Below are 16,095 nucleotides of genomic sequence, written 5' to 3' on the forward strand. Positions count from 1 at the left end.
CCTGAATGCTTTGACAGATCCTGAACCAGATGCTGCAACTTTTTGTTCCAGTGAGTCTTACACTTTGAGCTACAACCATCTCTGTATTCAACAGACTAAGCTAAGATTGCCTTCCTCATCTCTCTCTTAACGGGCAAGCTCTGACCTGGGTTGCCACTAACTGAGACAACACAACTCCCATTTGCAACAGATGCAAGGATTTCACTGCTGAAATATGCTTTGTTTTTGACCATTTGGGAATTGGAAGGGAGGCAGCTTATAAGATACTTTACCTGCATCAGGGGTAATGTATGGCACTGGATTACACTGTGGAATTCAAGGCCCTTGCAGTGGACAGCTGGAATGCAGAAGTGGTGCTGGCCCATTACCATCACAGCCTACTGAAGCACTTGAAAGATGAGTGCTCTATCCAGGAATCTTGAAAGCCTCATCACTCTGGCCCTTGGTATTGACAAACATCTTATGGAATGACGGTCCAGATCATCAGCTTGAACCCCAGTTCCATTCCCAGAACCATTTCAGGCTGCAGGACCCTCATCAGCAATAGCTCCAGAATCTATGCAGTTAGGGAGAACTTCCTTAAGAGCGTGAGTGTCAATGGAGAAACAGTTTGTGTGCTTACTGTGGAGCAGTTGGTGATCCATGAATCAAATGTCCACTGCACACAGGAAACATCACCACCAGATAGAGAGGAGGGACCTTGTTCCAGATCCATAGCCTGACTTTAGAAACATAGAAAACCAACAGCACAATACAGGCCCTTTGGCCCACAAAGCTGTGCCAAACATGTCCTTACCTTAGAACTATCTAGGCTTACCCATAGCCCTCTATTTTCTAAGCTCCACGTATCCATCCAGCGGCCTCTTAAAAGACCCTACCATTTCCACTCCCACTGCCACCACTGGCAGCCCATTCCATGCACTCATGACTCGCTGTGCAAAAAACCTTACCCCTGACATCTCCTCTGCACCTACTTCCAAGCACCTTAAAACTATGCCCTCTCGTGCTAGCCATTTCAGCCCTGGGAATAAGCCTCTGACTATCCATACAATCAATGCCTCTCATTATCTTGTACACCTCTACCAGATCACCTCTCATCCTTCATCTCTCCAAGGAGAAAAGACCGAGTTCACTCAACCTATTCTCATAAGGTATGCTCCCCAACCCAGGCAACATCCTTGTAAATCTCCTCTACACCTTTTCTATGGATTCCACATCCTTCCTTTAGTGAGGTGACCAGGATTGAGCACAATACTCCAAGTGGGGTCTAACCAGGGTGCTATATAGCTGCAACATTACCTCTCAGCTCTTAAGTGCAATCCCACAATTGATGAAGGTCAATGCACCGTTGGCCTTCTCAACCACAGTCAACCTGCGTAGCAGCTTTAAATGTCCTATAGACTCAAATCCCAAGATCCCTATGATCCTCCACAATGACAAGACACTTGCCATTAATGCTCTATTCTGCCATCATATTTGTCCAACCGAAATGAACCACTTCACACTTATCTGGGTTGAACTCTATCTGCCACTTCTCAGCCCAGTTTTGTATCCTATCACTGTCCCATTGTAACCTCGGACAGCCCTCCACACTATCCACAACACCTCCAATCTCTGTGTCATTAACAAATTTACTAACCTATCCCTCATCCAGGTCACTTATAAAAATGACAAAGAGTAGGGGTCCAAGAACAGATCCCTGAGTCACCAGCCTCCATGCAGAATATGACCCGTCTACAACCACTCTTTGCCTTCTGTGGGTAAGCCATTTCTGGATCCACAAAGCAATGTCCCCTTGGATCCCATGCCTCCTTACTTTCTCAATAAGCCTTGCTAAAATACATATACACTACATCTATGGCTCTGCCCTCATCAATGTGTTTAGTCACATCCTCAATAAATTTAATCAGGCTCGTAAGGCATGACTTGCCTTTGACAAAGCCATGCTGACTATTCCTAATCATATGTTCATAAATCCTGCCTCTCAGGATCTTCTCCATCAACTTACCAGCCACTGAATTAAGTCTCACTGGTCTATAATTTCCTGGGCTCTCTCTACTCCTTTTCTTAAATAAGGAAACAACATCGGCAACCCTCCAGTCCACTGAAACCTCCCCCGTCCTCATTGATGATGCAAAGATTATTGCCACAGACTCATCAATCTGCTCCCTCACTTCCCACAGTAGCCTGAGGTACATCCTGTCCAGTCCTGGTGACTTATCCAACTTGATGCTTTCCAAAAGCTCCAGCATGTCCTCTTCCTTAATATCTACATGCTCAAGCTTTTCAGTGCACTGCAAGCCATTCCTACAATCGCCAAGATTGTTTTCTGTAGTGAAAACTGAAGCAAAGTATTCATTAAGTACCTTTGCCACCTCCTCCGGTTCCATACACACTTTTCCACTGTCACACTTTTTTGGTCCTATTCTCTCATGTCTTATCATCTTGCTCCTCCACTTTCTCTTTTTCCTCCTCCACATCCTGTCAACACTACACACACAGGGGTCTCTAGCAAATTTCAGTACACCAGCCAACACCCTAGACTGTGTTGAGCCTACCCCTCAGCCCTCCTGCCATTGACGGATGTGCTTTAAGGTCTGGATGGTCAGAGAATACACAGGGCCTGTGCAACTGAGCATCAGAAAGAACCACTTACATCCAATTCCTCTTGATTGATTTACCCAAAACTCCTCTCATGTTGGATTACCTCTGGCCTCTCCACTCATGAGCATAAATTCGCCTTGTCATCTGGTTCATTTCTGAATTGGGGACCCACATGCCTCAGCTGAGTTCTCCCCATAAATCCATGCAAATGGAGTAAAACCTCAACTTCACCAAACTCCCTCAGGAATACCTTGACTTGGCATTGCTTTAGCAAAAGAGATACCATCACCCTGCCACCTCACAGAGCACACACTGTGTGATCAACATCCTCCATGTTACCATGCATCCTCAAGATTGTCTGTTCTCCTTCTCCCCTCCAGAGACGCAAGCCATGAATGACTACATCACCAAAGCACTAATGTTGGCTTCTTTCAACCATCCCAATCCCCACAATTGTGCAGGATTCTTCTTTGTCAAAAAGAAAGATGGAGCTCTCCATCTACTACCATAGACTTGGACAAAGTCTAAGAGCTGCTGCCCTCTCCCTTTATTGATAGCACAGGGCCTAGGTCATCACTAAACTGGATCTACAGATTGTGTACAATCTGATTCACATCTGCCAAGTGTATGAATGAAAAATGGCATTCATAATATTCACTGGGCAATATGAATACTTGGTGTTGCTTTTTGGATTTTCCGACTGTCTAGCTGTTTTCCAAACCTTCATCAACAAAGTCCTTTGAGATATGCTATATAGGTATGTGTTTGTCTACTTTGACAACATTCTCATAAAACCATAAGACATAGAAGCAGAATTAGGCCAATCAGTACATCTGCTCCACCATTCCATCATGGCTGATCCCAGATCTCACTCAACCCCATACACCTGCCTTCTTGCCAAAACCTTCAATGCCCTTACCGATCAGGAAATTATCAACTTTCACATTAAATATACCCATGGTCGGCATCCATAGCTGGCTGAAGCAGAGCATTCCACTGATTCACTACTCTCTGACTAAATAAATTCCTCCTTACCTCTGTTCTAAAGGGTCACCCCTGAATTTTGAGGCTGTGCCCTCTAGTTCTGGATACCCCCACCAAAGGAAATATCCACTCCATATCCACCTAATCTATGTATGGTGGGCTTCAGTGAGAAACCGTGCATTTTTCTGAACTCTCTTCAATGACTACACATCCTTTCTGAGATATGGGGCCCAAAACTGTTGACAATACTCTAAGTGCGGCCACAGCACTTAGCCACAGCATTATCTCCTTAATTTTATATTCTATTCCCCTTGAAATGAATGCCAACATTACAGTTGCCTTCTCTACCACAGACTCAATCTGTAAATTAACCTTTAGAATTCTTGCATGAGGATCCTGTCCTTTGGCAACTCTAGCATTTGTATTTCCTCCCCATTTAGATAATAGTCCGTAATATTCCTTTCACTAAAATGCAATATTATACATTTCCCAACACTGTATTCCATCTGTCACATTTTACCCATTCTTCCAATTTGTCTGTCCTTCTGCAAACACCTTGCTTCCTCAGCACTACCTACCCTTCCACCTATCTTTGTATCATCTTCAGACTGCCACAAATCATTAATTCTATTATCTAAATCACTGACAAACAATGCAAAAAGTAGTGGCATTTTTACCAATGCTGACCCCCTGATGAACACCACTAGTTATTGGCAGTTAAGCAGAAAAGGCTCCCTTTATTCCCACTTGCTGCCTCCTGCCTGTCAGCCACTCCTCTATCCTCACCAGTATTTTTCCTCTAATTCCATGGGATTTTACCTCGTTAACTAGCCAAGATATGAATATGAGTTCAATCATGTTATGATCACCAACTCCTAAGCATTCCTTTACCTTAAGCTCTCAAATAAAATCTGGATTATTACACAACACCCAACCTAAAATAGCCTTTCCCCAAGTAGGCTCAAGCAGAAGCTGCTCTAAAAAAAATCATCCATGATGGAATAGATGGATTTGTTGGCAAGTTTGAAAAAGATTGGAGGGGCAGGTAGCATTGAGGAAATGGGTAGGCTGCAGTAGGACTAAGACAGATTAGGAGAATGTGCGAGAAAGTGGCAAATGAAATACAATATTGGAAAATGCACGGTCATGCACTTTGGAAGTAGAAATAAATGTGCTGTCTATGTTCTAAATGGGGAGAAAATCCAAAAAATCTGAGATGCAAAGGAACTTAGGCGCCTTGTGCAGAACGCCCTAAAAACTAACTTGCAGGTTGAGTCAATGGTGAGGAAGGTAAAGGCGATGTTGGCTTTTATTTCAAGAGGTCTAGAATGCAAGACCACACATGTGATGCTGAAACGTTATAAGACACTGGTGAGGCCTCATTTTGATAGGGTTGAATGTATGTGATAAGGCACCAGGGCCATCATCTCCCTCAGGACCATATGGGAGGACTTACTCTTGTGCCTTCTTGCCTAAGTTCAACTCTACACAACACTATTATGGAGTTGGAGATGCAGACCTACTCACGATCAAATAAGACTTGGAAGAATGGAGATAATGGCTGAAGCACCAAGCTCTTGCACATCTAGGCTAACAACCAGATCTCAATTCATTCAACAGTCAGGCTTGCCGGGCTCTTCTTCGACCATTTCAACTTGTTCTCCTACTGACCCGGCTCCAAGAAAATGAGGTGGACTTGCATCATGACAGTTTGACCCATCTGGAATGGAGACAGACCCTCAACCCATAATTCCATCCTCCCTGATCCTCTATCTGATCATCTGGGACCAAGCTCTACAGCACAAGCCCATTCTGGCTGACATAGCTGAGAGCTGAATGCATCCTGAGGCATTCCAGTGGACCCACTTCTTGCCCCTCTCCACCATCCAGGCACATGACAGACTCTGGATTTTCTATGATGCCAGTACTTGGTGGGCCACCATGATCACCGATATATGTCAGTTCATTGCAGCGTGCCTTCAATGTGTCTCATACAATTCCTCCAACCAGTGACCCTCTGGGCTCCCGTGGCCCATGCTGATCCCTCAGTGCCTGTGGTACCACATTGCCATGGAGTTCATCATGAGGTTGCCATTGCCTGTGGGGCCACTGTAAACATGAGAATTGGTTCTCCAAGACAGCTCACTTCATTGCCCTTTCCAAAATTCTGTCAGCTGCTGATACGGCAGACCTGGTTCTCCAACATGGAGTTCATTTTCATGACTTCCATCAGAATACTGTCAGACTCGGGCCCACAGTTCATCTCCCACTTCTGGCAAACATTCTGCTCTCTCCTCGGCACTTCAATGAGTTTGTTTGCTGACTATCATCTACAGTCCAACATATAAAGAGTCAATCAGCAAGTGGAGAAGTTTCTGCAATGCTTCACCACCTCTAACCTTTCCACATGAAAGAAGTCTCTGCACTGGGCTGGCCTGTCCCACAATCTACACACCTTCTCTGCCGTGGGTATTTCATCCCTTGATGTGCTTCATGACTACCAACCCCATTGCTTCCTGCAGAGGAGCCAATGGTGGTGGTCTCATCTGCCAAGGCCCTGGTTCACTACTGCCAGAATGCTTAGAGGAGAGCATGGAGGGCCATCCTAGCTGCCAGCTGAGCCTACTGCTGATAGGCCGACTGCCCAGCCAGACTACTCCAGTCTGAGGTCTGTGTCTGGCTGTCTACCCAAATTCTGCACCTGTGTACAGTCTCCTGCAAGTTCACAACCCAGTTCATTGATCCCTTCAAGATCTCACATCACATCAATCCACTCACTTAGCAATTTCAGCGACCACAGTCCCTCGTGAATACACCTACTGTACATTCCATGTGTCTTGCCTCAAGCCTGTCATCCATGGACCACTCAGGCCACCTGGGTATGTACCTCTGGAACCTAAGCAAAACATTAGATCTAATCCAATTGATTATTGTGGTCTCAATCATAATCAATTCAAGGTGCGGAATTGATTATGATTAGGACCACCCTAATGAGTGGTGAGAGGAACATAATCATAAGTTCCAAACACAGTAGCAAATTCTTGGTCAACATGCTTAGCTCTTCTTAACCTGCTAAAGTCGTTAAAATTTGTGTGGCAATTGCTTGTACGTGAAATACTTTTGATGGCACTGACTGGTTAATACATGCATCTGCTATTCTAACTTTAGGCCAGTGTTACATGATTCTATGTGCATTTAGTTGAGGAGTGTGCAGGAGGCTGAGGTAATGGCTGGGGGTGTGTAGAAAGCCAGAGCACTAGAAATCACAGTTTTGCTTTTGCTGATCATTTAATGCAATGTACCTGTTACAATGCATCGCATTTGGATGTCATCAGGAATGTTTATAACCCTGGGAAATGTTAGGTTCAATTCAGAAACCCGAGGATAGCTTGGCTGACAATTCTGAATTTTATGTTTCACATTCCTATTCTAAATAGCAAATACCTGTTTGGGCTTTTGACCTTTTATTTTTAATCTCCAAGGTTAGATTATATGTAAATCCATAATTTTACTCTTTTCTTTAGGTGCAGATGATGATTACTACACTCCTTATGAACACATAACAAGCAGATCCAACTTCCCAGAAAGCTGGCTATGGACAATGATTTCTCTTCCAAATAATCAGAGAGATGGGTATTTATTCAAAAATTTTATACATTTGTATGAATTCCTTTCAATGATAATACACTACTCAATAAGATTAATTCAGGAATTTGCCAGAATTGCCATTCCATGACAGTTTTTTGGCCCTTCACTATTGACTGGAATCTGGTTCAAGTAATAACATTTGCAATTTTGCACATTACCAGTTCCAGCAAATAGTAACATGACACTCATTTTTAAAAAATGTTTTGATGAACTTTAAGAAAGTTTCTATGTGTTTTAACAAAATATTGAGGGCAATTGTACCTGTATGCTCATAACATAATTCAACCCATGACAATCTGGCTGAGAAGGAATGCTCCTCACTCCTTCTAGATGATGAAACTCTAGTCTTAGCTCTAAATGCAAAATTGTACTGCACATTCACGAAAAGCCCTCTGTGCAGGAAACAATATCAAATACATGGATTTTATTGGTATAAATGATAGTGTAGTGGGAGTAATGGACAATGATAGTGTAGTGGGAGTAACAAAGATTCATAGGTTAATTTTATTATCAAAGTATGTATTCAGAATACAATTGATTTCTCTTCTCCAGATAGCCTTAAAATACAGAAAGCATTGAAGTACTTGAAAATCCCTCTCATTGCATGAAAAGAAAACGATACAAAAACTCACAAACCCCAAACCCTCCAACCCATCCCTCACACAAAAGCTAACAGATCACTCACATGGAGAAACAACTGCAAGATCATCAAACCACAAACCCCAGCCCACCAATCAGCAACATGAAATAATAGGTGAGAAAACAAAAAAAACACAGAACTGAAAGAGGCCAAAATGAAATACAGTCCAATCCATAAATCTCAGAATTTTGATATCACTCCGAGAGCATTGGGACATAGCAGACTCTCTGAGGTCAGCGACTCAAACCAGCGGCCTCGCCAAGGTCAGTGACTCAACCAGAGGCCTCTCCGAGGGCAGCGACTCAAACCAGCGGCCTCGCCAAGGTCAGTGACTCAACCAGAGGCCTCTCCGAGGTCAGTGACTCAACCAGAGGCCTCTCCGAGGGCAGCGACTCGAACCAGCGGCCTCTGAGGGCAGCGACTCGAACTAGCGGCCTCTCTGAGGTCAGTGACTCAACCAGAGGCCTCTACAAGGTCAGCAACTCGAACCAGCGGCCTCTCTGAGGGCAGCAACTCAAACCAGCGGCCTCTCTGAGGACATTGACTCAAACCAGCAGCCTCTCCAAGGTCAGTGACTCAACCAGAGGCCTCTCCGAGGGCAGCGATTCGAACCAGCGGCCTTTCCGAGGGCAGCAACTCAAACCAGCAGCCTCTCCAAGGGCAGCAACTCCAACCAGCACTAATATGCTAACAAACTATCAAAATTCTTTGACAAGGTGATGAGAGAGATTGAGTGTAGGGCAGTGGATGTTGTCTACATGGATTTTAGTAAGCCATTTAACAAAGTTCTCCATGGGAGGCTAATCCAGAATATTAAGCTGCATGGGGTCCATGGCAAATTAACTGTTTGGATACAGAACTGGCTTGCATATAGAAGACGGTAGTGATTGAAGGACATTCAAACTGGAGGTCTGTATTTAGTAGTGTTCCACAGGAATCTATGTGGGAGCCTATGCTGTTTCTGACGTATATAAATGACCTGAATGATAATATAAATAGGTCAGTTATTAAGTTTGTGTATGATATCTAGATTGGTGGAGTTGTGAAAAGAGTAGAAGATTGGCAAAGAAAACAGTGCAATATAGATCAGTTACAGATATGGGCAGATGGAGTATAAACCTTTAACCTAGATAAATATGAAGTGTTGCACCTTAGGTGGGCAAATAGGAAGATAGTACAACACTAAGGACAAGATACTTAATAGAAACATAGAAAAACTTATAGCACAGTACAGGCCCTTCGGCCCACAAAGTTGTGCCAAACATGTCCCTACCTTAGAAATTACTAGGCTTACCTATTGCCCTCTATTTTTCTATGCTCCATGTGCCTAGTCAAAAGTCTCTTAAAAGACCCTATCGAATCCCCTCCACCACCATTACCAGCTGCCCATTCCATGCACTTACCACTCTCTGAGTAAAAATCTTAACCCCTGACATCTCCTCTGTACCTACACCCCAGCACCTTAAGCCTGTGTCCTCTTGCGGCAACCATTTCAGCCCTAGGAAAAAGCCTCTGACTATCCACATGATCAATGCCTCTCATCCTCTTGTACACCTCTATCAGGTCACCTCTCATCCTCAACACGTACAAACAAGCTGTTTGTATGTGTTGATTTGACCACAGCATCTGCAGTGTACTTTGTGTTCACCTCTCTGTCGTTCCAAGGAGAAAAGGCCGAGTTCACTGAACCTGTTTTCATAAGATAAGGCATGCTCCCTAATCCAGGCAACATTTTTGTAAATCTCCTCTGCATCCTTCCTGTAGTGAGGTGACCAGAAATGAGCACAGTACTCCAAGTGGGGTCTGGCCAGGTTCCTATATAGCTGCAACATTACCTCTCAGCTCCTAATTTCAATTCCACGATTGATGAAGGCCAATACACTGTACGTCTTCTTAACCACACAGTCAACCCGCGCAGCTGCTTTGAGCGTCCTGTGGACTCAGATCCCAAGATCCCTCTGATCCTCCATACTGCCAAGTGTCTTACCATCAATACTATATTCTGCCATATTTGACCTACCAAAATGAACCACTTCACACTTATCTCGGTTGAACTCCATCAGCCACTTCTCAGCCCAGTTTTGCATCCTATCAATGTCCGGCTGTAATCTCTGACAGCACTCCACACTATCCACAACACCTCCAACCTTTGTTTCATCTGCAAACTTACTAATCCATCCCTCCATTTCCTCATCCAGGTCATCTGCCATCTTGGACAATTACTCCCATCCACTCCATAATGTACTGGTTAGGCACAGGAGTACATTCAGCCAAAGACTCATTCCACCGAGATGTAACACTGAGCATCATAGGAAGTCATTCCTACCTGTGGCCATCAAACTTTACAACTCCTCCCTCGTAATGTCAGACACCCTGAGCCAATAGGCTGGTCCTGGACTTTATTTCCACTTGTCATGATTAACATTAATATTTAATTATTTATGGTTTTATATTGCTATATTTCTTCACTATTCTTGGTTGGTACAGCTGTAACAAAACCCAATTTCCCTCGGGATCAATAAAGTATGTCTGTCTGTCTGTCTGTCTTTATAAAAATCACGAAGAGTAAGGGTCCCAGAACAGATCCCTGAGGCACACCACTGGTCACCAACCTCCATGCAGAATATGACCCATCTACAACCACTCTTTGCCTTCTGTGGGCAAGCCAGTTCTAGATCCACAAAGCAATGTCCCCTTGGATCCCATGCCTCCTACATTCTCAATAAGCCTTGCATGGGGTACCTTATCAAAGGCCTTGCTGAAATCCATATATACTACATCTACTACTCTTCCTTCATCAATGTGTTTAGTCACATCCTCAAAAATATTGATGTTCAGCAGAGAGATCTTGGGATCCAAATTCATAGCTCCTTGAAAGTGGCTGCACAGGTCAAAGTGGCTGAAGGTGGTTAAGCAGGGTTATGAATTGTTTGCTTTTATTAGTCAAGGCATTGAATTCAGAAGTCAAGTGGTTATGGTGCAGCTTTGTAAAACTCTGGTTAGGTCACATCTGGAGTATTACATGTATTTCTGGCTGCCCCACTATAGGAAGGATGTTGAGGCTTTGGAGAGGGTGCGAAGTGGTTTACCCAAATGCTGCCTGATTTAAAGAGCATGCACTATCATGACAGTTTGGATAAACATGAGTTGTTTTCTCCATAGCATTGTAGGCTGAGGGGAGGGATGATAGAGTTTTAAAAGATTGCGAGGCACTGATAGAGTAGACAGGGATTATTTGTTTCACAGGGTTGAAATGTCTACCAGGGGGCATTCATTGAAGGTAAGAGGAGGAAGATTCAAGCGGGATGTGAGGGGTAAGTTGTTTTAGTCATGGCTTCCAGAAATGCGCTGTCTGATGTGGCGATAGAGGCAAATACATTAGAGGCTTTTCAGAGACATTTGGATAGGTACATGGATGTAAGGAAGATGGAGGGATATCAACATTATACAGGTTAGAGGGATTAGTATTTAAGTGTTTTTGATTTGCTTTTTATCTGGTTCAGCACAATATTGTGGCCCAAATGGCTTGTTCCTGTGCTTTACTGTTCTATGTTAAAATCTGATTCAGTAATGAAGTAATCCCAGCCAGGTGCCCATATAGTTTGTGTCATGTCTGTAGGCTCATTAGTGTTATTCATTCCTTCAGCCAGTGGTAGAGGTGGTCAACGCTTTACTAAAGTTAGTGGCTATTACAGCAACATATCCAAATTCAAAGCCTGCCTGTTGTCTAAAGGTACACTGCCCTCATAACTTGTCAAGAATAGAAAATGAACGAATCCTGGAGATACTGAATAATGCCTGGATCACTTATTCATGTGTTCTATGCCTAAAGAGATAACAATCACAGGCAGTGGAGTACTATGAAATGAGACTATTTGTGTAATGTGTCCGAAGTTTCAACTTAGTAAGTTTGCCTCTAAAATTTCAACAACAAATATGTGCTGTTTATCACAAAAAGCCACAAATTACAAAAATAACATATCTGTGGTGTATATGTCAAAATGAGCTTAATGCACATTTTCTTTTACTTAAACAGCCTTGCATCATCGGAGATTATTCAATACCTTAAAGACTCAATCACTACTTGGGAAATACAAGCTGTCAGTGTGTCTCCAACAAAAGGCAAGGTTCTTCTGCATTATAAGAATGTTGAAATCAATAACTACATAATGTTTTAAAGGGCTTTGATCAAATATTATATTTTATTTCTTTTTATATCTGGAAGTTGTGAGAGTGGAGATGTGGGACAAATAGTGCACCAAACACAGAAGAAATTTGCCTCCACTGTTTACTTTGACTGGAGTGTCATAATGTGCTCATCATTGACTAGAAATATTAGCAAGACAGATATATTCCAAATAAGAAGAGATTTTCAAAGGGAAGAAGAACACTACCGTGGCTGACAAGCGAAGTCAGAGCAAAGTAAAAGCAAAAGAGAGGGCATACAAGGAAGCCAAGGCTAGTGACGAGATAAGAGGATTAAGGAGCTTTTTAAGAACTTGCATAAGGAAACTAAGAAGGTTATTCTAAATGAAAAGATAAACTATGAGAGGAAACTGGTGACTAATATCAAAGAAGATACTAAAAGCTTTTTTAAGTATATCAGAGTCAGAATCAGAATCAGAATCAGGATTATAATCACCGGCATGTGATGTGAAATTTGTTAACGTAGCAACAACAGTTCAATGCAATACATAATCTAGCAGAGAGAGAGAGAAAAAAAATCATTATAATTAATTAAATAAAACATAATAAATGAACAAATAAATCAATTACATATATTGAATAGCTTAAAAAAATGCAAAAACAGGAATTTTGTATATTAAAAAATGTGAGGTAGAGTCCAAAGCATCAATGTCCATTCAGGAATCAAATGGAAGAGGGGAAGAAACTGTTCTTGAATCACTGAGTGTGTGCCTTTAGGCTTCTGTATCTCCTACCTGATGGTAACAGTGAGAAAAGGGCATGCTCCTGGGTGCTGGGGGTCCTTAATAATGGGCGCTGCCATTCTGAGACTCTGCTCCCTGAAGATGTCTTGGGTACTTTTAGGCTAGTGCTTAAGATGGAGCTGACTAGATTTACAACCTTCTGCTGCTTCTTTCAGTCCTGCGCAGTATCCCCTCCATACCAGACAGTGATGCAGCCTGTCAGAATGCTCTCCACAGTACAACTGTAGAAGTTTTCGAATGTATTTGTTGACATACCAAATCTCTTCAAACTCTAATAAAGTATAGCCGCTGTCTTGCCTTCTTCATAACTACATCAATACGTTGGGACCAGGTTAGATCCTCAGAGATCTTGACACCAAGGAACTTGAAGCTGCTCACTCTCTCCATCTCTGATCCCTCTATGAGGATTGGTATGTGTTCCTTCATCTTACCCTTCCTGAAGTCCACAATCAGCTCTTTTCTCTTACTGACATTGAGTGCCAGGTTGTTGCTGCGGCACCATTCCATTAGTTGGCATGTCTCACTCTTGTACTCCTTCTTGTTACCATCTGAGATTCTATCAACAATGGTTGTATTGTCAGCAAATTTATAGATTGTATTTGAGCTATGCCTAGCTACACAGTCACGTGTACACAGAGAGTAGAGAAGTGGGCTAAGCACACACCCCTGAGATGTGCCAGAGTTGATTGTCTGCGAGGAAGATATTTTGTCACCAATCCACACAGACTGAGGTCTTCTGGTTAGGAAGTCGAGGATCCAGTTACAGAGGGAGGTACAGAGGCCCAGGTTCTGCAACTTCCCGATCAGGATTGTGGGAATGATGGTATTAAATGCTGAGCTATTGTCAATGAACAGCATCCTGATGTAGGTGTTTGTGTTGTTTAAGTGGTCTAAAGCTGTGTGGAGAGCCATTGAGATTGCATTTGCCGTTGACCTATTGTGACAGTAGGAAAATTGCAATGGGTCCAGGTCTTTGCTGAGGCAGGAGTTCAGTCTAGTCATAACTGACCTCTCAAAGCACTTCGTCACTGTTGATGTGGGTGCTACCAGGCAATAGTCATTAAGGCAGCCCACATTATTCTTCTTAGGCACTGGTATGATTGTTGCCTCTGAGACGGAGATCACAGGGTCATCAGGTGCTGCAGGGATCTTCACAGCTATAGTTGTGTTCTCTCTTTCAAAGCAGGCATAAAGGGTAAAAGAGAGTCGAGGGTAGATATAGGACCAATACACAATGATGCTGGGGATAGTGTAATGAGAGATGCAGTGATGGCAGAGAAACTGAATGTGTATTTTGCATCAGTCTTCACAGTGGAGGATGTCTGCAGTATACCGCACATTTGAGAGTGTCAGGAAAGTGAAGTTTGTGATGAAAATTACGACTGAGAAGGTGCTCAAGTAGCTTAATGGTCTGAGGGTGGATAAATCTCCTGGACCTGATGAATTACACCCTCGGGTTCAGAAGGAAGTAGCTGGAGAGATTGCGGAGGCACTAATGGTGATCTTTCAAGAATCGATAGATTCTGGCATTGTACCAGATGACTGGAAAATTGCAAATGTTACTCTGCTATTTAAGAAGGGTGGGAGGCAGCAGAAAAGAACTATAACCTGCTAGCCTGACATCAGTGGTTGAGAAGTTGTTGCAATCAATTGTTAGGGTTGAGATTATGGAGTACCTGGAGGCAAATGACAAGTTAGGCCAAAGCCAGCATGGTTTCCTGAAAGGAAAATCCAGCCTGACAAACCTACTGCAATTCTTTGAGGAAATTACAAGCAAGGTAGACAAAGGAGATGCAGTCGACATGGTGTACTTGGATTTTCAGAAGGCCTTTGACAAGGTGCTGCACATGAGACTACTTAGCAAAATAAGAGCCCATAGAATTACAGGGAAGTTAGTAGCATGAGTGGAGCATTGGCTGGTCAGCAGAAAACAGAAAGTGGGAATAAAGGGGTCCTATTTTGGCTGGCTGCCAGTTACCACTGGAGTTCCACAGGGGTCAGTGTTGGGACCGCTGCTTTTTACAATGTACGTCAATGATTTGGATTACGGTATTAATGGACTTGCTGAAGATACAAAGACAGGTGGAAGAGTGGGTAGTACTGAGGAAACAGAGAGCCTGCAGAGAGACTTAGATAGTTTAGGGGAATGGGCAAAGAAGTGGCAAATGAAATACAGTGTTGGAAAGTGTATGGTCATGCACTTTGGTGGAAGAAATAAATGGGCAAAATATTTAGATGGGGAGATAATTCAAAATGCAGAGTTGCAAAGGGACTTGAAAATCCTTGAGTAAGATATGCTAAAGGTTAACCTCCAGGTTAAGTCAGTTGTGAAGAAAATGAATGCAATGATGGCATTTATTTCTAGAGGTACAAAATATAAGAGCAGGGATATGATATTGAGACTCTATAAGGCACTCGTGAGACCACATTTGGAGTATTGTGTGCAGTTTTGGGCTCCTTATTTTAGAAAGAATATACTGACATTAGAGAGGGTTCAGAGAAGATTCACGAGAATGATTCCATGAATGAAAGAGTTACCATATGAGGAACGTCTGGCTACTCTTGGGCTGTAGTCCCTGGAGTTCAGGAGAATGGAGGGGAGGAGGAAACCCATAGAAACATACTGAATGTTAAAAGACCTAAATAGATTAGATATGGTAAAGTTATTTCCCATGGTAAGGGATTCTAGGAAAGGGCACTACTTCAGGGTTGAAGGACATCCTTTTAGAACTGAGATGCGGTAGTAAATCTGTGGAATTTGTTGTCATGAGCGGCTGTGGAGGCCAAATCATTGGGTGTATTTAAGGGAGAGATAGATAGGTTCTTGATTAGCCAGGGCATCAAGGGTATAGGGTGAAAGCAGGGGGGTGGGGATGACTGGAAGAATTGGATCAGCCCATGATTGAATGGCAGAGCAGACTCAATGGGCCAAATGGCCCACCTCTGTTCTTATATCTTCTGGTCTTATGGCTATTGGAGAGTGCAGGATATAAAAGATGCAAGTTCTATTGATGAGGCTGAAACCTAGAATAGAAATGTAAAATACTGCTAATGCATAACTGGCCAGGCAGCATCTATCAACAGAGAAAAAAAGTCCTTTCCACAGAACAGGGAAAATTTAGAGATGCAATCAATTTTAAAATGCACAGTAAATGGAAAGGGGACAACAACAGAATGTAGTGAATACAGGAGAGGTGAAGTAATGGGCATAATGGCTCAGGAAAAGAGAATGGTTGAATAATTGTACTGGAGTCTGGGCCTTTTTTAATT

The 16,095-nt window shown here is 42.9% G+C and overlaps 1 protein-coding gene across 1 annotated transcript in view; it reads left to right on the forward strand.

The window, feature by feature from the left end:
• Positions 1-16,095, forward strand: part of LOC132406560 (complement C3-like) — a 277,413-nt gene that overhangs the window by 158,986 nt on the left and 102,332 nt on the right. The window contains exons 18-19 of the mRNA XM_059992384.1: positions 7,113-7,221; positions 11,913-11,998. Of these exons, the coding sequence (XP_059848367.1) occupies positions 7,113-7,221; positions 11,913-11,998 (195 nt within the window). The remainder of the gene's footprint in view (positions 1-7,112; positions 7,222-11,912; positions 11,999-16,095) is intronic.

Source organism: Hypanus sabinus, chromosome 16 (assembly GCF_030144855.1).
Source record: "Hypanus sabinus isolate sHypSab1 chromosome 16, sHypSab1.hap1, whole genome shotgun sequence".
Classification (NCBI taxonomy): domain Eukaryota; kingdom Metazoa; phylum Chordata; class Chondrichthyes; order Myliobatiformes; family Dasyatidae; genus Hypanus; species Hypanus sabinus.